The sequence below is a fragment of the Amphibalanus amphitrite genome, unplaced genomic scaffold, assembly GCF_019059575.1.
Source record: "Amphibalanus amphitrite isolate SeventyFive unplaced genomic scaffold, NRLGWU_Aamphi_draft 000060F_arrow, whole genome shotgun sequence".
Lineage (NCBI taxonomy): Eukaryota > Metazoa > Arthropoda > Thecostraca > Balanomorpha > Balanidae > Amphibalanus > Amphibalanus amphitrite.
In genome coordinates, this window is record NW_024881556.1 from 1,310,346 (window position 1) to 1,336,342 (window position 25,997).

A 25,997-nucleotide genomic window follows, 5' to 3' on the forward strand; every position below is an offset into this window, starting at 1 on the left:
CAGAGCCGGGCGGTGAGAAGACACTCAGAGTGACGGCCTGACTGACAGCGGCGGACACACTCCGAGAATACGGACACAGGCGTGAGCCGAGCACTGCGTGCAGGTGACTGGCCACCGAACAGCTGGCGAGTTGGGGCCATCGGCGCCGCCGGCCCGCTCGGCGTCCCGAGTGAGCGGCCTCGGTCACTGACTCGGCCGGCGGCCAGCGGCCGGCGGCCGGCTGTGACCGGTCCGGCGGCCGACCGGTCACAGCCACCGCGGCTGAGCCGGCAGGCACCCGGGCCGCGGCCCCGCAAACAGCAGCCCAACTGGCACCGGCTACTGCACCACTCCAAAGGCCGCCTTCTCAGTCCCACAGCCGCCGCACACCGCCCCTGCCCACTCACAGGGGTCGTAGCGGTAGAGCCGGTTGCAGACGGACGCCTCGTTCCGTCCGCCGAAGATGTACGCGGCGCCGGCGTACTCGGTGGCCGTGTGACCGTAGCGCAGGAACGGAGGGCTGGACGGGTGGTCGGCACGGTACTCGGGCACCGGCTGTTTGGTCCACTGCAGGGTCTCTGCCGGCGGCGCAGACACACGCGCCGTCAGCGCACGCACACACACCGCCCCCTCCCCCACCCCTCCCCCCCACCCCCACACACACGCGACAAAACATTGACAACCACACGGACAACCACACGGACAACCACACGGACACACAGATACGTCCACCCCCCCCCCCCCCCCACTCCGAATCCCGCGGGCGGCAGCGCGTGCTTTGTGTGCTCATATTTGTCGTTCGTCGGTCGCAGTCGTTTCGGTGGACGCTGTGGGGACATACTCCCACAGAAGGAGGTCCTGTAAACATATGGCGGATTCCGCTCGGCAGTTCAAAGCATATAAAACATGCATAAAAGACGGCCAATTTTAGGCCGCGTTCGATGCCTCCTCAGACGAAGAACATTCTACGCAGAATATTCTATTTCGCGTTCGATGAAGCACACAGTCGGACGACGAGAACGGCCATTTTGTGCGCCACTTACGAAATGGGCGTCAGTTTCGAAAAAGGCCCAAGTTTACGTTTCCATTGAGACCACGCACAAATATCAACAACTTCTGTAAACAGCTGCTGCGCTGCTTTTGAAATACGCGCCATCATTGCCTCTCTGCCCACCATAGTACGCTCAAAAGATTCTGCGCGGACGGCAAAGATTCTACGTGACGTCACGTAGAATCTTTGCCGTCCGTGCGACATCGAACGGCATTTTGGGCCCGGACGGCATAGAATCTTCGCCGTCCGGGAGACATCGAACGCGGGGTTAATGTCGGGCGCAGCGGGTATCTGCCGGCCGAGGGCGGCGGCAGCAGTTCTGAGGGCGCCGGATCATCCTCGGCCGACAGATACATACCTACACTGTTCCGGGAAGCTGGTAAGGCCACCAGACGGACGCCTCTCAAACTAGCGCGCCCCGCTTCCGACAACAGCGACGGCCGCCTGGAAGATTACATGGCGAGACCGAGCGATGGATGGATGGGCTTAGCGGTGGGCTGGCCGCGGCGGTGGCCACCGATCCCGTCCGTCCCCGGGCCGCGGTGTGTGACAGCTCAGCAGCGCCACGGCAGGCACCGGACCAAAGCCGCCGGCGCTGCAAGGGAGACGGCTGGTACCCGATTTGAAGGTCTTGGGTCAACCGGTGACCTCTGAGGTCAGGTCAAGTGGCCCAAGTTATGCGTTCGGTTTTTCGCGAATACCTTCGCGAAAAAAAAAAATGATGGCAGAGCCTCGATTTTGACAGCATCGTGTTCGCCTTGCTCAGACGCGTCGGATGGTATACTTCTTGCTTGGGTGAGGTCAACTTTAGGTGTTGACCTCGGGTCACGGTCAGTTCAGAGCCCCCAGGTCACGAACTTGGTCAAAGGTCATGCCGCATATCATTCGATTCGGCAGGTCTTTCCGAGTCCATTGGTGGCTTTACCAACTCGCTAGCTCAATTTGATCATGAGTTGTTGACGAAAAACTCTCATGACCCTAGTGACGTCATACATGACGTCACGCAAGGTCAAAAATGTAAAAGTGAAGCACCGAAAATTGCAAGGATTGCATGAAAGCACGATTCCGTGTGGTTGAGATATTTTAAGATCGTTCCCGGCGCCAAAATAGCAGTTTTCATTTTTCCCCCATTGACTTATAATGGAGAGGTCACGAAAATGACCTGACCTCATATGACGTTTAGGAAAAATCCGAGATATGCAAATTGTCAGACTCCTAATGTTTATTAGGTCCCACAAGTTTCATCTCACTGTGAAAGCTCCTCTGGCAGTGAGAGCGTTGCGAAGTTACGACATCTGAAGACCGTGCCGAGGTTTGCTTATGAGGTCATAGGTCAGTGACCTAGCCTGAGCCGAAAATGCGGTTGGTGTCAGAAGATCCGGCTTGAATCAAAGGTCAGGATGCTAAGTTTCAGCTCTCCATCGCCAGCGTGTTCGGAGCTATCGCGAAAAACCCTCATGGGGGTGGGCGGCACCCGCCCCCCCCCCTCGGCCGGCGAGGGTTAAACCGCCGATTGGCACGTGCAGTACGGGTCCACCATATGCATCGAGTGTAGTTCGACGCTTGATAGAAGGGTTGCAACTACCCTAAAAGATAGCGCAGTTCCATGGGCCTGCAGCGGCGGTTACTGGGATACAGCCGGGCCTGTGATACGGGCCGTTTGGGGCCGGGCCGCTCATGCTGCGATCTGTGGCGAAGTGCTGCCGCCGCCCCCGGTATCGTACAGTCCACAGCAGAAGTAATGTGGGGTTTCAGTCATGGGTATGTTCTGCTTCTGAAGCTTAGGAACGATTAGCCAGACTGCAGCGAGACTTTAAATGTAGCTTATATGTATTGTCACCCTTGCAGCTGCAACTTTAGCTATTGACATCTTCTTTTCGATCACTCCGCATTAAACAATCGCCAGTCAAAGCCAACCGTTGAGATTGGTAAAACCCTACATTACTTTACCGGTGGGCTGTACCTACACTGACCACTTAGCCATAAAAGCCGTTCGGCTTACAGGTCTGACAGCTAAAGAATTGATCTTGAGACCAAGCTCCGGCTAATTAAAACCCGACAATCAGCTACCATCGCCAATTAGCGCCGCACTTTAAATATCCACTTCACCGTGAGCAAAGAAGCAAGAAATGAAAAACCTGGCCGACCAGATATCGGCGAAGGTCAAACGCACATCGAAACAGTTGATCATATTCAACGATAGTACTGTCAAGGATATCGTCCTCGAGATTATATAGAACGCGACCGAGTGCGGCCAGTGAAGCTGGCAGCCCCGATGCGTCCGAACGGAACTCTGCGCGCCGGCACAGAGAGGTAACAGAGGCCGTCTCCGGTGGAGGTCGCACATACCCGCCGACAAAATGCGACAGAAAAAAATATGCAACTCTGGAAAACGACTACACGGTGTGGGACCACAGTAAAATCTGCACAGATAAGGACAACACGGTGTGGAAATTTGCACAGCTAGGGACCGCACTGTGTGGGACCACAGTAAATTCTTCACAGCTAAGGACCGAAAGGTGGGGGACAGCCGCGCAGCGGCGGCCCCCGGTATTTGTGACCGTGGGGGACAGCCGCGCAGCGGCGGCACCCGGTATTTGTGACCGTGCCGTGTCCTACCAGAGGGGACAGCAATCTTCAGCCCGGCCCCGGGGGACTCCAACTGGGCCCCAGCGACTCTAACCAAGTCCCTTCTGTCCCCTTATATCAGCCGGGTAGTAGGCTGACGTTTTTTTCTACCCGCCTAGCGGTTACTGATGTCGGCGGGAGTCTTATGGTTCAATGGTGATGACGACGGATATTCGCCATGGCCGTCCGTCGGCGTTCAGCGTTACGTAACGGCCCGACATTGAGCCGGCATCCGGGGGATCAGCGCTGACCGGACCACGCACAGCTCGTGCAACTGCAGACAGACGCCCGTCAGATTTAATTCCAGCACCACATCTAGTCATCAACATAGCACACCTAAAAACACTGCGATTAACGGTATCCATGGCCATCTTGTTCGTGTTATCTGAAAATCGGCATAGAAATGGAAGGCACACCGAGCGTACACCGAACAAAGGAAATCCGTCTCGGACTGCCCGCCGAGGCGGCCACCACCGCCTGTCAACAGAGACCGGCCGCGCCGCTACTCCGCTCTGCCAAACTCTGCAGGCGCTCGGTGCAGTTTTAGCCCGAAATTGGATTCTGGTTGCGTGCGACGATGAAGAAAAATTCCTTGGATGAGAAATAAAGAAGTAAATACCTGTTGTATTTTCCCAAAAGGGCGTAACGCCATTTTTACGCCAACTGATACAGGAGGACTTCAAGTCAGGAGCTCGACAGGATCAACAACTGTCAAGTCGTATGTAACCTGGCTATTCGAATGAATGAAATATTTTTTAATGAAATAGTGCCACTTTTCTTATTTTTGGGATGAAAATATTTTCCCATTACAGGGTGTAACGAAATTATCCGGACATCTTTCTTCGCGCCGTATTTAAGAAGCAAGACAATCTGTTATTCTCCCTTTTGAGTTATTATACAGGGTCATAAAAAAAAATTGGAACCCCTAACTTAAAATGTCTATAAGTCATAAAATTTTCACTTTATTGATAAATTGCAAACACCATTAAAAAGAGCGTTCAATTCTCTATAAAACCAAGTTGATTGTACTTACTTATTATTATAAATATTCCCCTAGACATATGCCTATAAAATTTGTGTCACGAAACTCAGTGAAACGGCTTTGAACATTATGCGCAAATCAGTGATTGACGGTTTGCTGTTCTGACCATGTCGCTTGTTGGAGGTTCATGAATAAAAATAGCTCATTCACGTGCTATTGTAAGGTAAGGAAAGGCTGACGGCCTGCTGGGACCAGTTGTCCCAGAGACTGCTGGCCCGCGCAGTGGGAGCTGTCCCCCAAGCAACTGCAGGTCTGCGTGACGGCCCCCGGAGCTCGCGTTGAGCACAAGCTGTGATGAACAGCGGAAGCTAGGACGCGTGTATCTGTTCTACTGTGTGCTTCTGTGTAAACTTTTATGAAATAAAATTGAATTTTGATGTGGTGTTCATGGGCGCCGCCACCGGGGGGGACGGGGGGGACGCGTCCCCCCCCCACTCTCAGAATGGAAGGGGGACGTCCCCCCAAACTCATTACGGAGCGAGCGAAGCGAGCGTAGTCTTTCGTAGGTTAACGGAAATTTCTGAGTATGCCGTGGTCACGCTTTTGCTAGGCTTATATCTCAGCAACCACTTGACAAATTTACATGCGGTAATTTTTGTAGGGTAGCACTGATTCATTCCTTCTAACGAGCATCGGACTATTCCCGATGCATGTGAGTGACCCCATAGCAACGTGCCACGTGAAAAACGAAGAGGTGTCAGTTTTGTAACAATTTCAATATCTCGGCAACTACTGGGCCGATTGCGCTGAAACTGTTGGCGTGTAGGTAGGTATACCCACTAGGCAATGCATATCCATGTGCCACAGTTGGGGTGCTGCTGCACGTGCGCACATGCAGGGGTCGATTCCAGATCTCGAGAACGGCTGAACCGATTGTGCTGAAATCTGATACATGGTTAGGGACCGGTTAGTAGGGTGCCGTGCAAAAGTCAGTTTGGACTTTGGATTGGACCCATTTTGCACGTGCGCACGTGCAGGGTGCCGCTTCCAGATCTCGAGAACGGCTAGGCCGATTGCGCTCAAATTTGGCACATCGTTAGGGACCGGTTAGAAGGGTGCAGTGCACAAGTTAGTTGGAGGTATCCCCTCGCAATTTCGCACGTGCAAGGCCCACCCCACCCTTTCGCTCGCTCCGTTGGTCGCCCCAAAAGGCGTTTTACTGGTTGTTATCCTACATACTCGAAATTTCCAGCTCTTATCCGACCAGTCATCGCGGAACTGCCGATTTTTGATATCGTGATCAACGTGTGTCGTATAACACGACTGGCCGGACACGGGCCTAATATATTTCGTCTAACCAGCCAAGAACATGACTTTACACTAATCCGACCTCGAAGTCAAAATCCGAACATTTTCGAAGACTTCAACTCCGACTCTGGCCAAAACTGGCCAAAACAGTCAACTCCGACTGATTCCGGCTCCGACCTCACACTTCTGCAGTCACGCTACACTAAATTTCGAGCTTCTAAGAAATAAGCTATACGGTTGCAGGACCACAAAACTTTGAGGCGACTTGACTACTTGACTTGGTTTTCCTGACCTAAGGTTTTCTGGTATCAAGCTTGTTACACGGGCTGCACAATTCGTATTTTGGAGCAGTTTTGCCAAATGTTTTTTTTTGCCAATTTTCGCGGCGCTTCGCGCCGATTCGCGCACAAACCAAAAAGACAGATTTGTGACTATACAACGCCCCCTCCCCCACGCGGCTATGCAATATGCATTACCTATGCAATATGCATTATCGATCATACCTATTAGTGGCATACATCAGCAATTATATCGTTATAGAACACGAGGCTTTGCCGTGTCAAACTGAATCGGACATCAGATGTGTATATCTATATAGGTAGGTACTCGGTGGGAATGCGGTCTATAGCCATTACTTTAAGGAAATACCTAAACATGGGTGTCCATTTCCGCCAAGTCCGAGCTCTCCAAATTCTCGGCCGGCTTGGCTTTGGAGCCTCAACAGACCGCGCGGGTCAAGGTCAACGCTAGGGCGGCGGCGGATTTGCTGCGCCCGGGCACCCCAACTCGGTAGAAATCGACACCTGTGTAGCTAAACTACTTTCCTCAAACCAGTTGTTTTGCCACAGTTTTATGAGTTTTTAAACTTAAAATGGTCAGGAAATAATGAATATTTACAAAAGGATTTTTTATTTATTTTTACATCACTATTTTCCACCTCTCGTAGAGGCTACTTACCTACCTATATTGCAGCGGAAGCTGATTACGCGTTGACCAAGCATAGTACGTAGTTCAAACCAGCTGAATGCTGATTGGCTCGCATTTTTCCGTAAGGGAATGGATTCCTCGGTAAGAGAATGACAAAGTGTAATCTATGGGGATGACTTCAGTCTCCAAACTTAAAATCGATACCGATATATTTGGCTAGGGTGATCGTTGGGCCATAAAAGCTCCTGATTTGTTCTCGTCTCAGCTCAAGCTACAAAACTGTTACTTCAGTTCAAAACCCTATGTTAAAAGTGGCATATTTGCTTTAAACGTTGAATGCATCCGACCGAAAAAGCCACGGTAAGAATGTCTACTTTTGGGTTTTCAGTCGGTCAGTCCGTCCCCCCCCCCCCCAGTTAAAAATCCGTGGCGGCGCCCCTGGTGGTGTTATTCGCAAAAAGACGACAGATAGAGTGCTAACGGATTTCAGCGCATTGTTAACATTTGGCGATTTCGTTTCACTCAGTTTTCTGACGCTCATTCCAAAAGCTTATAATGTGCCAATGCTTTACAACATACATGCACCAATTTGACGTGATTTTATGGAGGATCTAATGTTCTTTCTAATGGTGTTCGCAATTTGTCAATAAAGTGAATACTTTCGGACTTATAGACATTTTAAGTTAGGGGTTCCAAATTTTTTGGATCACCCTGTATAGCCACCTTTCATAAGAGCGCAGGTACAAATTTTTGGAGCATTCCAGCCACTGGGTAATGGGTTTTCCAGCACAGTGGGTTTCATGTAGAGTAGCGCCTTACTAACCTGTGCCCACAGTTGGGCGGCGCTGGTGGCGGGTGTCCCCTCATTCATCTCCTGCTGGACAATAGTCCATAAGATATCGATGGAATTGGGATGGGAACTATTTTCAAGCCATAGCCCGTTAGCCCAGAAGAAAAATAGGTCCTCTCGGCATCACTTCTCATTCTGCTAGGGACTTGAAGGTGGTGCGCTGCCCCGCATGAAGACTGCGTGGCTTGAATCAGGCATCAGTACGCGTTCAGAGACCGAGCCCTCCTGTGCCGTCTGGTTGAGTGGCTCCAACCAATCGCTATCCAGGATGTTGCGCCGGTAATACTCGTCACTGATAGTGGTTTTCTGTGACGTCATGAAGAGCTTGAATATTACACAGCAGCTGAACATGTTCCAGGTCTGGATTTTGGCCGGATGTTTGACGCCAGCGACGGCCGGCACGTTCAAGCTGCTGGCATCCCACACATGGCCGATTTGACGGCTCAACGGATATCGCAGCTCGAACAGCTTCCCATCCGACCAGGCCACCTCATTCGTGTCTTCCCTCGACCAGTGGACACGCCATGGCCTGAGGCCAAAAGTGATGAGACTGGTTGTTTTCCCGTCATTTCATTGTCTTTTTCAGTTTGGAGGACAGTAAAAGCAAACTTAAAGGGACCCTCCCACCTTCAAAAAAGCTTATGAATTGGCATGAAAGTGATGTCGCTCGGTTCAGAAAGAGCGAAAACGAATATCTACCAAATTTCACCGAAAAATATTCACCGGTTTTCAAGATATTAGACTTTTACTTTTGTTTACTTTTTTGGGATCTCCGCTGTTTCTAGCGACTTTATTTTAGAAGTGCGGCGTTTGCGGCAGATGCTGCGCGCAAATAGCATATACCACCGCGTGCTACAAAACGTTTTAGTCAAACATTTAAAAATTGTTAGATATTTGCGCTGACGTCACACATTCAGAGGGGTATTCCTAAGCATTAGCCCCTCTGAATCAAAACCCTGCAATTTTGAAATTCAATATTTCCGATTTAAGGCATTTCTCGATGTTGTGAGTGCCGAAACCGGTAATTGTGAGCCAGGTACCCCATTTTGGCTATCTCAACTCAAATCTAATGTTAAGGTGGGAGGGTCCCTTTAAGGGCGGGTAACGATGTATCATGATGTGAGACCTCTTATTACGAGCGAGCGAGCGAGTTCATACTGAATTAAGGGGAAATCCTGAGTATGAGCGGCCGGCCGGCCGGCCGGCCGTGGGGACGCTCTTCAAAAGCTAATATCTAAGGAACGGGACATCCGATTGACGAGCGGTCTTCTTTACTGAATGTCACTTGGACGTAAAAGTTCTGTGGTGTGATGGCCACCATGCGTTCTTGCCAACCACCGCACGTGGCGCGTGGTAAAGTTGGACATTTTTTTAAGAACCCCCAAAATTGCAACCTCAATAACGGCACAACGGTTGGGCCCATTGAATTGAAACTCGGTACACAGTTAGGTCTCCATCAGATAATTCATCTGCACGTGTTAAGGTTGGGGTGCTACAGCACGTGCGCACGTGCAGGGGGCGCTCCCAGATCTCGAGAACGGCTGGGCCGATTGCGCTCAAATTTGGTACACGGTTGGGGACCAGTTAGTAGGGTGCCGTGGAAAGGTCAGTTTGGACCCCGCTTGCACGTGCGCACGTGCAGAATGCCGCTTCCAGATGTTAGGAACGGCTGGGCCGATTGCGCTCAAATTTGGCACACCGCTAGCGACCGGTTCGAAGGGTGCTTCGCACAAGCCCCGTCGGAAGTACCCTCTCGCCCTTCCGCACGTGCAGGGCTCACTATCTCGCTCGCTCGCTCTTCGCCCAAAAGGCGTTTTACTGGTTATCAATCTTGGTAAGAATTCGAGTCAGTTTGCAGATTAAATGGTGCCGTTTCCTTGTCGCTATCTTGACAACTTTCCTCACCACTTGGCAAAGGGCGCCTTTTGCGATCGAGGCCGGGCTGAGTCTGCCACCAAGTCCCAGCTTTTAACGCCTCAGGCAGATGTGCTACTGGCTGCTGCTGATGTCCAGCTGCTGACAGACCAGCTTCTGGCTCATGCCACCATGCCACCAACACGTAGCCTTACTATGAAACGAGAGACTGAACTCCGAGAGACTTTAAAAGTAACTTAAAAATAAATATCGTTTGGTAGTCTTGAGTTTCTTGAGTTATCGTTATCCAGACTGTACTCCCTTCTCTCCACTGCCTTAAACGAAGACTATCAAATGAACCCGTCGGCGACTCGACTCTTACTGAGAGCAAGAGTCCTTTCGCAAGATCAGGTAACTGCTGAGTTGAGAGCAGATAGGTACCAGAAGTGCGCATTAATCCAAACTTCCCAGCTTCTAACATTAAAAAAAGAAACTGTGCGAGCAGATATGGCGAAAAAATAGATGTCCGGATAATTTCGTTACACCCTGTAGACGTCCTCACGCATTTAGGCCTGGTCGCGTCAGATCAGGTCAGGTCAACCAGTAAGGGCTTTGCTGGGTATTCGTAACAGGTGGCAACCGCCTCTGGCAGCTTTATAACATGTTACGAAGGCACAAAACTTCTTCGTAATTGTTCACATGGTTGGTAAATTCGAAATAAGCTCCAAAAACTAGCCAAAAACTAGTCCGGATAATTTCGTTACACCCTGTAGGTGTGCTTTTCCACCCAAAATTGTGAACAAAAAAAAAATGTAGCACTGGCTCTGTGTGCCGGGAGGGGCGCTGTGCGCAAGGAGGCCCTCTGCGTTCCCAGAAGGGGTCCGTGGGCTCACTGGCGGTCCCAGGGGGGGGGGGGCCACGGGGGCCATGCCCCCCCCCTTTGGTGCTGAAAGGTGGGGCCATACTATCTTTTGGCCCCACCTTTCAGATCGAACAAAAGTCCTAAAAAAGCTTTTCGTAGGTTTCATTTTCATTCTAGCGCCATCAAAGGACGTAAAGTTCACTCATGAGTGGGCTCAGTTTCGCATTCTGTCAATTTGGCGGTCAGCGTCGCTGGCACCGGTTCACGAGTATGGCCGGATCTTATATGGAATATCAGCGTGGGTTTACTTGAGGCTCTCGTAGGCCCAGCAATGGCTGGCATGAGACCCTCTTCGCCAGTGGTGGGTGGGCCCTGCTAAAGGAGATTGGCTCTAAAGACACTAAAGTAAGACCTGATGGGTTGGTGCTGTGCACCTCAGAAGCCCGATGGTGACGCCGTATGCCGGCTTGGTTTCTTAAGGATTAGCGTGGGAACTCCGGGGCCTGCATAGAGTTCGCATGCGCTAATATGTCATCTCAGAGGCATGTGTGTAATGTGTACACAATGGCGGTCGCGGGGGGGGGGGCATCAGGGCCATGCCCCCCAAAGGTCAATAAAGGGGGCCATCATATCATTTGCCCCTCCCAAACAACCAATGGGCCCCCATATACAGGGTGTCCCATAAGTTCGTTCTCACCTAAATTTTACGTTTTTAGGCTCTCTTGCTTAAAGACACGCTGAAATTGGTTCGTTACTGAGCTTACGTGGTTGCCATGGCTGGTAGAAATATGCTCCACAGTAACTAATTTCTGTAGACAAAATAGTTTTTGCTAGAGAGCCCGTTACCTACACAGACGGCTAACGCCGCAACATAGAGGTCTCCAATACGGGTACGTCTCGGTATTTAGTCAGCACGTGACCATTCGCGACGATTGAGGGTGATTGAGGCCTACCAGTCTGTAGACAATGTCCATCGCTAACTGGACGCACAGTCAGCAAGTGACACCGATGATTTGTCGGGAGTCAATCATTGCAAGTTTATCCTCTTTTTTGTCAGCTCTCAGGAGTGAGCCATGTGGCCAAAACTGTGTGGCGCCAAAGTGGCCATCAAAAAGGTCAAAGGGTTAGAAAGTTGGTAAGCAGACTTTTCAGGATGGATTACCAGCTGTCTAAAATTGTTCTTACGGGGTACATAACTCAAGGTGACTTAAGCTTTGCTTACCGGAAGGCTCAAAACAGTCAAAAACGTCTTAAAATGGCCAAACATGAGTTTCGTTATGCCTGAGGCTAAAAAAACTAAAGGGCTGAGGACATCAACCAGGTCATCTGGACTAACTAGTCCACGTTCGAGATGAAACACCCGTCCAAACCCGAAAACAACCCTATAAGGGCGAAGGAGGAGGCCTCCGTTTCGTCCCGTTATGTTCCTATGCGAAAGGCCAAGATCACGGTATTGTGGGGTTATAGGCGTCCAGACGCTGACCAGGTTGCGATTGGTGTCCCAGAAACAGCTTTGGGAAGCATAATGCTTTTCCAAGAAAATCTAGGAGGAGTTTCAGCCCTCAAGCTGAACTCGATCCGCGAGTATGAACACATTTATAGAGGAGAAAATGGCATCCGAGAGGTCGTAACTAGGCCCATCTTCAGGCAAGACAGTGCATCAGTGCACAGGCCAAGCAAAGCTTAACCCGGCAGGCGGTGGGCCTACCAGCCACCTTCCGCGCGGTGGGGGGGGGGGGGCACTTTTTTGCCCCCCCCCCGTATCTCCGAAACTACTGGACGGATCCGGAAAATTCAAACGGCGTTCGATAGCCCTGTCAAATTTGTCGAGGGAAACCAAATTTCATTGACCTCGGGGTCACCGATGACGTCACAGGTCAGGTCAAAGATAAAATGTTTCACCGTTCACGGGGCTTCTAGGGAAAGCGCTATAACACCGAGTAAAACGCATTTTGTCGAAAATCAGCGATAGGGCGCCAGTTGTCTAGTACATATGTTGCTATTAGAGGTCACTGGTCATACCAGGTCAGGTCACAGGTCAGGTCACCAAAGGTCACCAAGGGTCACCACATGAGCCCAACTTTACTAAGGTTATGCGATGCATGTTTTATGGCCAGTTTTTCATTTCCAACTCAATGGTGTTGGTTATAAGACCATCAGGTACGGTTTAGGTCACTTTCTGGTGGAGGTCAGGTCAAGGTCAGGTCAAAAAAGGTCAAATTTCAAAGTTGATATTTTTGCATAAAATGGGTATCGATTCGATGCAGCTCGTCACGGGGAGTCTAATGGTGGTCTTTGTTTTGCGCAACGAGGTCTAGAATTGCTAAAAATTGAGTTTGAAAATTTGACGTCATCAATTTTGAACAGTTTTTTCGCTATAACTTGGCCAAAAAAAGAGGTATCGATCTCAAATTTGGTATGTAGATAGAAGGCGGTAGGGGCTATCACATATGTTCCGGTTTTTTCGAAATTCAAAAAACTTTTTTGATTTTTTGGCTATTATATTCAAAAAATCTATTTTTTTATTTTTGGGGGTCAAAATCCAAAAAATTCGAAAAACCGAAATAGCAGTTTTGTAGCTCTCTTAATTCCACACCTTTTATGTCAAAAACATTTTTCTGTATCTCTAAAGCTGTAGGCCTGACAGCTCTTCCCGCGAAACCTTTTTTTGGGTCGAAAATGGCAAAAATGACGTCACTCTGACGTCATTAGCGGCCAACCTATCGTAGCCTTTGGAAAAATTTTTGGTCACCATGTGCGCTAGCTGCTCACGGGAGGGTACTGAAAGTTTGGTGACGATCGGCGCAGCGGTTCTCGAGATATATCGAAAAAACTAAAGGGGGGGCAAAAAATTGCCCCCCCCCCACCGCCTGGAAGGTTAAAAGCGGTGGAAGGAGACTGTGACAGGCGTTTGTGGCAAGACCACATGCCAGGCACCTCATCGGATCAAAATTTCATAAAAAATTGTTGGTTATGCTGAAATTTAGGCTCGTCGAAGCGTAGCGCTGTTCCAGCCTCGAGGAGCTCACGGCGCATGTCAAGTCAGTCTGGGTTAACTTTAAGCCTGCTATGCAGCCAAACATGCCGGTTGGCATGCCGCAGCATGTGTTCATGTGTTTGCCTATTAAATGGGGAGCACATTGAGGGGTCATAAATATATCAAAACGCAAAGTACTCTGTTTCACATGCAAATAAAATGTGAGAACGAACTTATGGGACACCCTGTAGGTGTATGGGGCCCTGGCAATTATTCGATCGTCACGAGGCTCAAAAAACCCACGCCCAGCTATTAATATAGCTCCCACACCGGTCTTTGAGCGTCCTACACTGACCTCTGAGGGAACTTCAGTGGCGGTCAAGCGCCCACGTTGACCGCTAAGAGCCTACAGGGTGGAAAGTAATTACGCGAACATGTATTTTCTTACAATTTCGCCCGTCAGTGGAGATTTTGTATGAGCGCAGGCTGTTATGGAACATGACTGGTCGTGTTTGTTGTCGCCTCATCTAACAAAAGTGACCTTACTTTGAAAAATGACTTGGAAGGTCTACAACACCTCTCGGCTTCGAGTGGTGCTGACGCCATACGCTGCTCAAGACCAAAATGGGCAAAGAGCTCAATTTGCAGTTGCCAGGGAAAGCGTTTGTGATTATTTTGGCTGGATTGGTGCGGAAGGGACTCGGAACGGTCTCGGCACCAGCATTACTCAATTACACTTTTGGTTGAAGCATAATAAAACTTAAGAGGACTTAAAAAGCAAAGCCGTTGGCGGCAGTAAAACCTCGGCGAATTCAGGCGCCGAATGGGTGGTGACCATTTCGGCGACCAAACGACAACAGTCGACCCGAAAACAGGCGAAATGGTTTACATGGCCGGGTACCCGATCTAAGATATCACGATTCATACATAAATCCGTGAAAATTCGAAAATCAAACCGTACAAACAATCGAGATGGCCAAAATTCATGAATTAACGGCAGGATTGTCAATTTAAGTTTTCTAAAGACCGCCAAACCTGAACAGAGGAGGACAGGCAGCTGGCTTTGTGGTTGGGTGAGACATCTTCGAAGCTATTTCATCCGTCAAACCTGCAGAACAACGCGTTGGGGGCTGCTGATGCGTCCGACGTCCCGCCCGTCCCAATCTTCAAACATCCGGCAAAGGAACACACATCAGCGTGTTATGAGCGCCCGGATGGTGTCAGAATTGCATGTAGTGACCAACAAGGCCACCAAAAATAAAGTATACAACTAGTGGAACATCCTTCCAGACGAGTCTCTTTATCTAATCCATCAATGCACCAAAAGGGGCAAAATGATTGAGCGCACTTTTGTGCCCGACGCAAAGAAACTCTTCTTCATGATTGATAAAGTCCTTCCTCTCACGGCCAAAAAGACGCAAGACTGGTGCTTTGAGAACCCGTTCTTCTTCTGGGCATATAATGGTCAATCTGGGAATAGCCCAGACCTCAATTTGATCAAAAATATCCAGGCGACTCTTCAGGAGAGCGTCTAAGAGCTGCTAGTAGCCACCAACATCGATTGCCTCACCAGACAGCTCCAGGAGGCGTGGACTAAGCTTTGGCCAACAGTGCTTGACATGCTCATGTCAATTATGCCTGAATGCCTTTGTCAGTGTATCGCACATAAATAAGAATATAGGAAAAGATGAAATTTTCATGTTACCGCCGCTTTTTCCATTGCTATAAGACGAAAAAGTATGTTCGCGTAATTACTTTCCACCCTGTATATCAACCTCTGAGACCCCACATCTGGCCTATGAGGGCCCCTAACCGGCCTCAGGGGTCCCAACCGGCGTCTGAGGGTCTCACACCGGTCTCTGGTGGCCTTATTTCTGTCTGTGGTGTCCCAAGACGAACCTTTAGGTGCCAATGAGGGACCCGCACTGGCTGCTGAAGACCCGATGCTGGCCTCTAAGGGCCTGCATTGGCCTCTGAGGAGGGCCCATCTTGGCCTTTGAGGGCCCCCTGCTGGCCTCTGGGGTCCAACAACGGCTCATGCCGGTCTTTTTTTTATAAATTTAGTCCGAACCTTTTGATGGGAAGGATTCACAAGGACGGAGCCACCGCTAAGCGAAGCTTGTTGCGATGACCCTGCCCTCTACCCTCCGATCGCGCAATTCCGATTCTATGGCAGAATTTAGAGTCCAAAGTTTAACGTGCGCACAAAGCCGCGCACGGCCGGTCCCCTCGCTGACTTCGCCTGGCTACGGCCTGCCACCAACCGCAACCATACCTGTCAGGAGGCACATAAATGTCGAGCGCCCGTCGCGCTTCGATCCCGGACTGTCATAACCGGGAACGCGTGCTCTCACCACGCGGAGTCCAACGCTCTAACCAACTGAGCTACGGGACCGGCACGCTTTTAGGGCCCCACGCTGACCTCTGAGGGCCCATGTTGGCCTGTAATGACCCACATTAGCCTCTGAGAGCCCAACTCGGTCACTGATTGTCTCCAACTACTGGCCTTTGTAGTTTGCAGGCCCTGTACTGGTCTCTGAGGGCCCTAAACTGGCCTCTACGTGAAAACATACATGGGTGGGTTTCTGAAGATCAGAGGGCTCACGCAGTCTCCGGCACAGCCTTACGTTGGTCCTGATCGAGATTACTTTACGTCCTGATGGTCCCGCGCAGATTCCCTCATATTTCGACGCCGGGACCCCATGAGCCGGTGTGGGTCCTGGGGCTGGCAGAGACTGATGAAGTCCTTAGGGCTCAGGGCCAGTCTTTTTAGCAGTAAGACTAGGCAGGTTGAGTGAGCCCCATTAGAGCCGTTGCGAAGCCCCGCAGGAGTCGCGCGCGGCCCTCAGATGCCAATTTTGAAAGCTTGGAACCTGTGGGGGGTCTCCAGAGGTCGGTGTACCTACTCTCTCCCGCCGCCACACAACTAGGCATGTTACCTATATGGGTAAATGTCATAGTCTGAAAATGCTCTCTGGGTTTCACATGCTTATTCAAAGCAAGAGGTGTCTGTACTTTTCCGAATTGTTTTATAGTGGTAAGGTCATGAATCCGCGTGCCTGACATTCCAGTATACCTATGCTACACCGATCCGTCGTCATGGTGCAGTGGGCCGACCGGTGGAAGCACCGTGGGACGGGAAATGGAACTGGTGATTTTGCCTTAAATTGAGCTTTAACCCTCGCCCATGTAGGGGGGGTTGGTGCAACCCCCCCCCCTGAGGTTTTTCGGAAATAGTACAAAAACGGCGGCGCGCAGCGCCGCCAAATTTTGGGTACCTTATGGGGCAAACCTTGCGCATCTTTTGATAAAAAAAAATTTGACCGGGTCATGTCAGGTCACGGAGTTATGACGTCACAAAGGGAACAGCCTCCGGCCGGATTTTCACAAACTGAGTGCCAACGCCCGAGGTTTCCTGCCGGTGGCACGGACATCGGTTGATGGATCGTGATGAAACTTCCCATGCATGTTGGGGCAAGTATTGGCTATCATATGGTATAAGAAACTTGACCGGGTCAGGTCAGGTCACGGAGCTATGACGTCACAAGAGGAACAGCGTCCGGTACTATTTTTGAAAAGCGCCCGAACCACTATTTTGCTAATTCTTGTCACCTCAATGGGAATATGCAGCAATATTAGCTTCTATAGGGAGCAAATGTACCTTCCAAATCCAAAAATACAATCAGATTTCAAAAATTTAAATTTTGATTTTTCGAATTTCTGCCGCCGACTGTGACCTTGCCGACTTCCGGCGCTCCCAACGCGCCATTTTTAGAGCTAGGGAAACGAAATGCATACCAAACGATAGAGAATTGATCAAGGAACACGATAGTGAAGGTTTCAAGTCGATATCTCCCACCGTTTTGCCGCAATCGCCGCGGAAAGTTGAAAAAAGTCTATTTTTCCGAAAATTTGACCTTTGACCGGTCAAAAGTAGGTCAAATGTTGACCTAGGACCAAAAAATATAACAACAATCGCGAGATCTCGGCGAGAGCAATCCGTTGGTCTTTTCCGCTAAGCTCTACGACGCTCCGTTTTCAAACGCCAAGGGGGGGGGGGTCGCACCAACCCCCCCCCCCCTGCATGGGCGAAGGTGGCAGATCGCCGTTTACGGGCGAGGGTTAAGATTTCACGCAAGAATCAGATGGATGAAGCATAAGTAATGCCAAATGCGCGGCACCTCGTGGACGTAACAAAATTAGCCGATCACCCCCCCCCCCCTCCCGGTGACGGAAAAATGTTATGTCCCGCGAGTGTGACTTTGGCCCCCCCCCCCCTTTTGCTAGCGGCTGCGACCGCCAGTGCGTGGGCTGTGTGTGCCGGGAGGGGCTCTGTGTGCCGGGAGGGGGTCTGTGTGCCGGGAGGGGGTCTGTGTGCCGGGAGGGGCTCTGTGTGCCGGGAGTGCTGTGTATGCCGGGAGGGCTGTGTGCCGGGAGGGGTCTGTGTGCCGGGAGGGGCTGTGTGCCGGGAGGGGCTGTGTGTGCCGGGAGGGCTCTGTGTGCCGGGACGGGCTGTGTGCCGAGAGAAAGCTTCCAGAACGGCACAGCGGCAGCTGTCACATATTTATAACTCCATTTGTAATTTTTATCCATTTGTAGCTTTACTCTAACATCAGCCAAAAATAACCCGCAGTAAGATTAAACCAATCTAAAAAAGGCGAACCACTTCCGTCCAGTACGAGCGTCTTGAAGTGGCCGTCTTTCCGACGGCGGCCGGCCGATGGGGTGGGGGGATGGGGTGAGGCGGCAACGGTTATGTCACTGCGGGACGGAGGGAGGCCCGCACTTGGTCTGCATTACGTCACCTGCACATATCATGGTCACCTGCACACCGGGAAGTGGCTCTGCAGAGAGGGAGCTGGGGCCGGTGGGGTGAGAGACCCGAGGTGTAAGGGGGCGGAGGGCTCAGGCCGGCACCGGGGCGTGGGGTGTGGGGTGGCAGAAAGCAGCCTGTCGCAGCGCGTCCAGCAGGACTCTGCGGTCACCGAGTCGGTCACCGGCTCTTTATAAGTAGGGGGGAGCGGAGTCGGTCATCTGCATTTGCCTGTTCTTTATATGTATGGGGTTACTTTACCTTACATTTACTTTACGTACATCTCCCATCGCATCATCATGCTTTTTAGATGGTCACGAACTCGAGCGGTGTACGGAGATCAGAGATCTGGGTGTAATCCTGGACTCCATGTAGACCTGCGGCGCCCATATTGACGCCTGTGTGAGCAAGGCCAACCGCATGCTAGGTCTACTTATGCGCAGCATGCAGGTCTCACCCCGTAGCCGGCTGCCGTACTTCGATCACCGGGCAGTCATGGCTGCGTACAATGCCCATGTGAGATCTCAGATCAGTTGTAGAATACGCGAGTGCCGTTTGGAATGGCGCAGCACCAACTCACCTTGCGAGATTGGAGAGACTGCAACACCGTTACCTGATGCGGTTAGGCGCCAAGACACATAGCCGGTGCTCGATGGACTATGAGTCTCTCCTCCAACATTTTCACTGTATGTCCATCAAAGCTAGACTTGTTCAGACAGACAGACTTAAAGTTTATACGCTCTGTGTTTATCGGCCGACTGGACTGTGAGCAGCTTGTGACTATGTTTTCGCTGCGTGTTCCTGGCCAGTGGCCGGCGCTCTAGACAGACGGGCTTGTTCAACGTACCTTTTGGACGGGTCGATACGGTGAAGAAGGGCCTCGGCGTACGAGTCCCGAAACTAGTGAATGAGTTCCTGAATAAATATCCAGGCGAGGATTTCTTTCAGCCCAGTCTCCACTGCATCACGCGCGTCCGTGCCTACGCACGAGGCCTTGGTATTTTTATGACGTAGGCTGCTAAGGTGTTTACATTACCTTTATCTTTTGCATTTCCTTTTTTACAGAGCATGTGCCTTTTATTGTTCCTTTTTTATTGTTTCTTAGTATTTTGGCCTATTGTCACTTTTATATGAACTATTGCTGTTTTAAAGTGTCCTCGGCCTTTTGTCTGTGGTGAGTAGACAGGCATATGCATGTGCGTAGGCACTGCAGGTGTGATGAAATGGTGTGTGTCTTGTGTGTCTTGTGGGAGGGGGATGCGTGTGTGTGTTTATATTTTATTTTGACCTTAGCCGTCATTGGGTTTTGCCTGTGGCTGACAATGCCTAATAAACAAAAAAACAATGGGGTGAACTGAGTCGGTCACCTGTTCTTTATAGGTATGTATGGGGTGAGCGGAGTCGTGTGTCGTATGTACAGTCTGTCTTAAAAGTACCGCGCAAAGTAACGGTGGATCCATCAAGCCTGACCGAGGAAGGGCCTGCTAAATTTGAGTCACCGAAGCAATTGACACTCTCGTCCATTCCCCAGGTCAATTGGTTCGGTAACTTTCAAATTAAAGAGGGCCCTTCCTCGGTCAAGCTTGATGGATCCACCGTCACTTTGCGCGGTACTTTTAAGACAGACTGTACATGTCGAGCCCCCGAGATATGAGACGCAAGTCGACGTCATCGCGATACAAGAGGGCCAATTCCCTAAGACGGCTCCAAGGATACCCGGCTTCCAACCCCCGGTCGTAACACGCCGCACAAGAGGCAGAAGAAACGACGGCCCCGTGAAAGGAGGAGACGTCGCAATGTACGGTTCTCCAGGGTATTGGTCGTTGGTCGCTCGGCGGGCGGGAGGGCAACCAGTTCCGCCCCTGTATCGCGTGACCCCTTGCTCCGCCCAGTTACGCACGAGCGTACTCCACGCCGCGTAGTAGCGTGGGGAGGGGAGGGTTAGAATGGTGGCATGTGCAGAGGCTAGAACCGGTTTCCACCGCCATGCCACCGCCCAGCGACATGGAGCGGGGTCAGTGACCAGGGCGCAGGGAAAGGTCAGAGGTCGGCCATAACGTAGAGCTTTGTGTCTACCTCCCCTCCGCGTGTAACGACCGCACGACAGCGCCCGGCCGCCGATCAGGCTTGACATGTCAAGGTCACCCGCAGTCAACGGGCTCAGAGGGTTGGTCGAGTGCGCGTCCGTGGCTGACGACAGTCTCGACCATGTGCTATGGTGCCGATAGACTATCGTGCGTAATAAGTTTTTGTTCAGTGCATATGGCTGCTGGGGTGTGTCATCTTGATATGATGCTTTGTAACGTCTATGATACGCTTAAAACCTCGCTGGCAGTGGCCGAGAGGGGGGGGGAGGCGGGTGCCGCCTCCACATATTTATTTTTGTTGATAGCTGCGAGAGCTGAAATTTGGCAAGCCTTTGATTCAAGCTGAAACCTTTGATTCAAGCTGAATTTTTATGACAGCAGCTGTATTTTCACCCTCGCCCATATTGGTGTTTTGCCAGCGTCTATCGTAAAGGGGGAGGAGGGTCCGTTGGACCCCTTTGCCGTTCAACCCCTGATCGAGCTAGAGCTTCGCGGAAAAAGTGCGTGTTGCCCGTGACGAGAGGAGGCCGATGATACCCAATTTTGATATCCTAGGTCATTGGTTGACAGGTCAAAAGTCTAAGTTGACAAAGTTGTCAAAGTTGACAGTTCAACAACTCAAAAGTCGGGGAATCGGGACCTGTTAGAGCTTCGTATAGTGAAGCTGTTATAGGGTTTTGCGGGGTGCTGATCACGAATTTCAAGTTAGTTTTGATCACAGATGATGTTTTCGTGCATTTAGGCCAGGTCAGGTCAGGTCAGGTCACATGTTACGAGGGAACCAAAACTACTTCTTAAATGTTCAAACGGTTTCTAAATGCGAAATCAACTCCAAAATCTACCCCAGAAACATGTAGAACTCGAAAGAGTGAACAAAGGTCATCAAAGGTCAGTGACCTGACTGACCTTCACGTGACCTTGATACTAGGGCGGGTCGAATAATCGAGTTTTCTATTTTTGCTTCGGCACACTGTTTTTCTTATGTAAAATTGAATTCTAAAGCGACTTTGTATAAGATATTTTTTCGATTAAATCGCATCTTCAATACTTCAATCGCACTTTTGTATTTGCTGGGCTTGTTATATAGCGGCTAATGGCGAAATCAGCAGGTAAGTTTAATGCAAAAATTATGGTGTCAGAGCAATGCGATGGTGTCTTTTGTAACTGTTAGGGGCATGTTTTCATGGGTTTCTATGGTCTTAGAATCATAATTTTGTCATTTTTTACGCATACATTGGACCATTTTGTCCTAATGTTCAATTTTAATCCTCCATGACTTGTGGCGTATATGCATAATTGGCCCGAAAGATCCTGGCGGCTCTCAAAGACATATCAGCGTACTTTTGGACGAAATGCTGACCAGCCAAGAGAAATGACAATGAAAACACCACAGAAGAGTGTATTTCAAGGTACTTTGTACACCTCTCCATAAATCGCAGACATCAGAACACGTTAAGCGCATCACAGTCCTTTCTAACGGTGGACTAGACATCGACTCTGGACTAGACAGTGTCCACCAGCTTTTGTGCCTCCTCTCGATCTCTATTCTTCCCCTGGACGGGAGGAACAAACTCTTCTTCTGTATCCTCGCTCTCCTTTCCTTCCTCCTCTTCCTGTAGCTTCGACTGTTCCTGCATTTCCAACAGCCTGTTCTCCTCTTCCTGTTGCTTCCTTCTTCTCTTCTGTCCAGCATCGGTGGCATCTGCTTTCCTCTTCGCTGCTGATCTCTGTCGCCTTGATTCTGGCCTGTCGTCGCCACCAATCGCCATGTCTGACTTTTCTTGTCTCTTGTGCCTTTGGCTATAGAGCCATCTGAGCTCCATCTTTGGGATTTTGCTTTCCAGGGGGCAACAGCACCTGACATGAGCCTTGAACTTGCACTTATCCTGGTCAACACAGCCTGACTCCGGGTCTTGGCATAGCATGACGCGGTGGTGACAGGTGGTGATGTCCAGTAGCTCGTCCAACAGCTTCTCCACCGCCTCCTTCTCCTTCTTATTTTTCACCCTCCCCCACGCCACATCTTCAACTCTTTTCCAGAGCCTTTCAATCCTCACGGCCAAGCTTTTCTCCTTAATTATCACAGGAGGGCAGAATTTCCTGCCGGTCCCGTAGCTCAGTTGGTAGAGCGTTGGACTCCGCGTGGTGAGAGCACGCGTTCCCGGTTATAACAGTCCGGGTTCGAAGCGTGACGGGCGCTTGACATTTATGGGCCTCCTGACAGGTATGGTTGCGGTTGGTGGCAGGCCGTAGCCAGGCGAAGTCAGTGAGGGGACCGGCCGTGCGCGGGCTATGTGCGCACGTTAAACTTTGGACTCTAAATTCTGCCATAGAACTGGAATTGCGCGATCGGAGGGTAGAGGGCAGGGTCACCGCAACAAGCTTCGCTTAGCGGTGGCTCTGTTCTTGTGAATCCCTCCCATCAAAAGGTTCGTTACTAAATTTATAAAAAAAAATTGCATTCGCCTTGTGCCACTGCCCCAGAATTAAAGGGACCACCGTCTTCAAAATGTCACCTCTCTCAATCTTCTGCTTTGCTGTCTCTTCCTCTATCATTAGCTTCTGCTTGACGAGGATGCCTTTCTGTATAACTGCTCTCAAAGTCGGCAGTTCGCTTGGATCAAACTCTTTCCCTCCACCGACAAAATCACTTAGTTTACTGGCAACATGACGCCTAGTCTTTGGCCGAGACGATGAAGCCGCTGGGTTCGCCATCTGCAAATCACAGGAAACTGGTAAGGATTGATAGGACAGAAAACCGGCAGGGACACAAGAATTAACAGCTTTCTCCGCTTTAGTATGTTTGATTATATAGGTTGGTACTAACGGGACCAAGGGATATAAAGGATAAGCCCATGCAAACATTAAAAATCCCTTGTTCCCTACCCTAAAAAAATCCCTACCCTTGTTATCTTCCCTCCACCACTTATCACATCACTGACCCCGGCGCAGCCACTCCGTCAGTATGCCCGGCGCGGAGCGCCAGATTCGTCAAATAAAACATTGAGAACAGCGCAACAAAATTATATCGCACACAATCAATCACGGGAGCGGGAACATGCCTCGTTACCCCCCCCCCCCATCCCGTTTCCCAGAGTCGATAACCATGGAATATCTATCTCGTTTTCTATGTGAGAAAAGTTGAAAGAGCATGGCGTGTTGAGAAACAGCTGGGGAGAGGAGGGAGCGTGTCTCAACACTGTCATTTGTGGGTGACTTCCTGTGTTAGTTGCCTCAACAGTAGCGCCGCCGCATATAACTCGGTAGAGAGAAATCGCTTAGAAAAAGTGCGATTGAAGTATTGAAGGAGTGCTCAAATCGAAAAAGTGCACATAATAAAATGTCTTTAAAATTGTTTTTTACATAGGAAAAACAGTGTGCCGATATAAAAAAACGAAATTTACATTTTGGACATGCATTCGACCCGCCCTACTTGATACCCACTAGAATCCATGGAATCAACATCCTTTCACATGTTTGATCGCTTAAAGCCACAAAAAGACAATAAAACGCGCTCTACTCAAAATACGCCAAAACGCGATTCCGGCCAAACATGGTCTCGGAAAACAGGTCACAAGTCAAAGGTCTTTTGAGCCAGGGTCATACAAATTATAGGATAGGCGTAATATTGATTAACTCGAGGGTACTGAAAGTTTCGTCGCAATCAACCGCTTTTTGCGCGAGTTGTTTGCGAAAAACTGAGGGTAGGAGGTCTGTTCGACACCCTCCTACAAGTGCGAAGGTTAAGGTCAGGCCGTTGACCAATGACGTCAAAAGTGAACCTCTGTAAGGTCCCAAAATGTCGCGACGTCGCAGCACCCTTCGTGCCAGGGGACTTTTCAACGAGGAATGAAGCTTATATGATCTAGTACTATCTCCCAGAGGCCTCACAACTTGTATGTAGCTATCTCGTATTTTTCTTAAGAGTCACTTGAAGTCAGGTCGGTCACGCAACCTCACGATTATTAGTCAATTGGGAAATATGAAAGCTGTTATTTTGGCGCCGGGAGCCATCTAAAGCTGTCGCAAGCGCATTAATTCGCGATTTTATACAATCTTAGCAAGCCCCAGCATTCACTTTTCCATTCTTAAAGTTAGGCGACTTCATTTATGACGTCACTAAGGTCACAGGAATTTTCACCAAAAAGTATCGATCAAAATGAGCCAGCGCGTCACTCGTGAAGCCACCAGTGGACTTGTGAGGACCTACCGAATCGAAGAAGCGATATGACCTCCTTGAACCAGCCTCGTGGCCTGAGTGACTCTGCCCTGACATGACCTGAGATGAACACCTTAAATTGACCTCAACAAAAACAAAGCGTATACTATTCGACGCGCTTGAGCATGCAAAACTCGATGGTGCCATTGTCTTGGCTCTGTAACCACTTATGGTAAAGTTGTTTACCAAAAACCGATCCCGCGACTTGGCCAGCACTTATACTGACCTCAGAGTTGATCGGTTGACCTGAGACATTCAACTCGGGTACCAGTTGCTGCATCTCATACGACGCACCCGCTCAGTTTCATCCGCAAGGCGCTAGCTCAATTAGGGGCAAAAAGACGGAGAGGGGTCATAATCGCCCCCCCCCCCTCTCCTCGGCCGGGGTATATGCAGAAAACCCAAAATTCCGTTGAGGATTAAGCACTGAAGTGATATATTATGATGCGAGAAGGTATAATTCAAAACAAGTATGCACACGAGGGGATGTGAATAAAACTGTGTTTGAGGTATGCCTTTTTTATCATACATTCGATTTGCTTTAGTTATTGGTAAGAACAGATACAACCAAGAAGAGCGCCCCTGAAGAAAAGGTGGCGCACCGGCCGGGTGCGATTTTAAGGTCTAAGGTCAGTCGGGGACCTCTAAGTTCGGATCAAGCGCTGCATGTTAGGGGTAAAAAAATGGGGACAAAAAAGCATCCCGATTTTGGCAGCATCGTCATGCTTTGTCACGGCACTCATCCACTCCCTCTGCCGAAATGTTATTTCCTTTTTGTATGAGTTCTGGCATAATCCCGCACATTATGCTGCATGTTGTTTGCGATGAAAAAATGCATGTTCAGCTACGTTCTACGCACTACGCAGTACGCACTAACCTAACCACCATCCCATCATCCACCACTAGCCACCATCCCGTTCTGTGCTCCCTTCACCCCACACGAATCAGCCGAGATATTAGTCAGTCGGGCTAGCGCTATCCTATGCTCCCTTCCTGACTGCACAGCGCTAAAACCCAGAGCCGAGACTTCCCGAGCGCGACCTCTGACCCCACGCAGTCCGAAGGGTCGGCCGATGCCTGAGGGCGCGCCGCGCGCCGGCCACCCGGATAGCCTCTGCCGAGTCTCCCTTTCATACACCGTTTACTACGCACTCGATTCATTCATGATTCTGTGTTTCCGCGTTCCTCTCGTTAGATGGCTCTACTGATGTCATAGGCGACCCCAGGAAGATTGCGGCCAGAATACCCCAAACGGCAGAAAATGAGGTTTTTGGTGGATATCTCGGAAAGTATTTGGCATACAACGGTGCAATTTCACAGTCTCGTGGTAAATGTGCATACACATAATTCGGGTTGATACTTATGCATTTGAACATTATATAGGACCAGATATGTCCGAAAAAGCAAAACCAACAAGACTTTTACTGGAGAACCGTACGTCCGCGACAGTCGCAACTTCA

The 25,997-nt window shown here is 50.2% G+C and overlaps 1 protein-coding gene across 2 annotated transcripts in view; it reads right to left on the reverse strand.

Moving 5' to 3' along the window:
- Positions 1 to 25,997, reverse strand: part of LOC122378476 (kelch domain-containing protein 3-like) — an 80,348-nt gene that overhangs the window by 13,438 nt on the left and 40,913 nt on the right. For both annotated transcript variants that reach the window (XM_043359579.1, XM_043359580.1), the window contains exon 3: positions 387 to 557. In XM_043359579.1, coding sequence (XP_043215514.1) covers positions 387 to 557 — 171 coding nt within the window. The remainder of the gene's footprint in view (positions 1 to 386; positions 558 to 25,997) is intronic.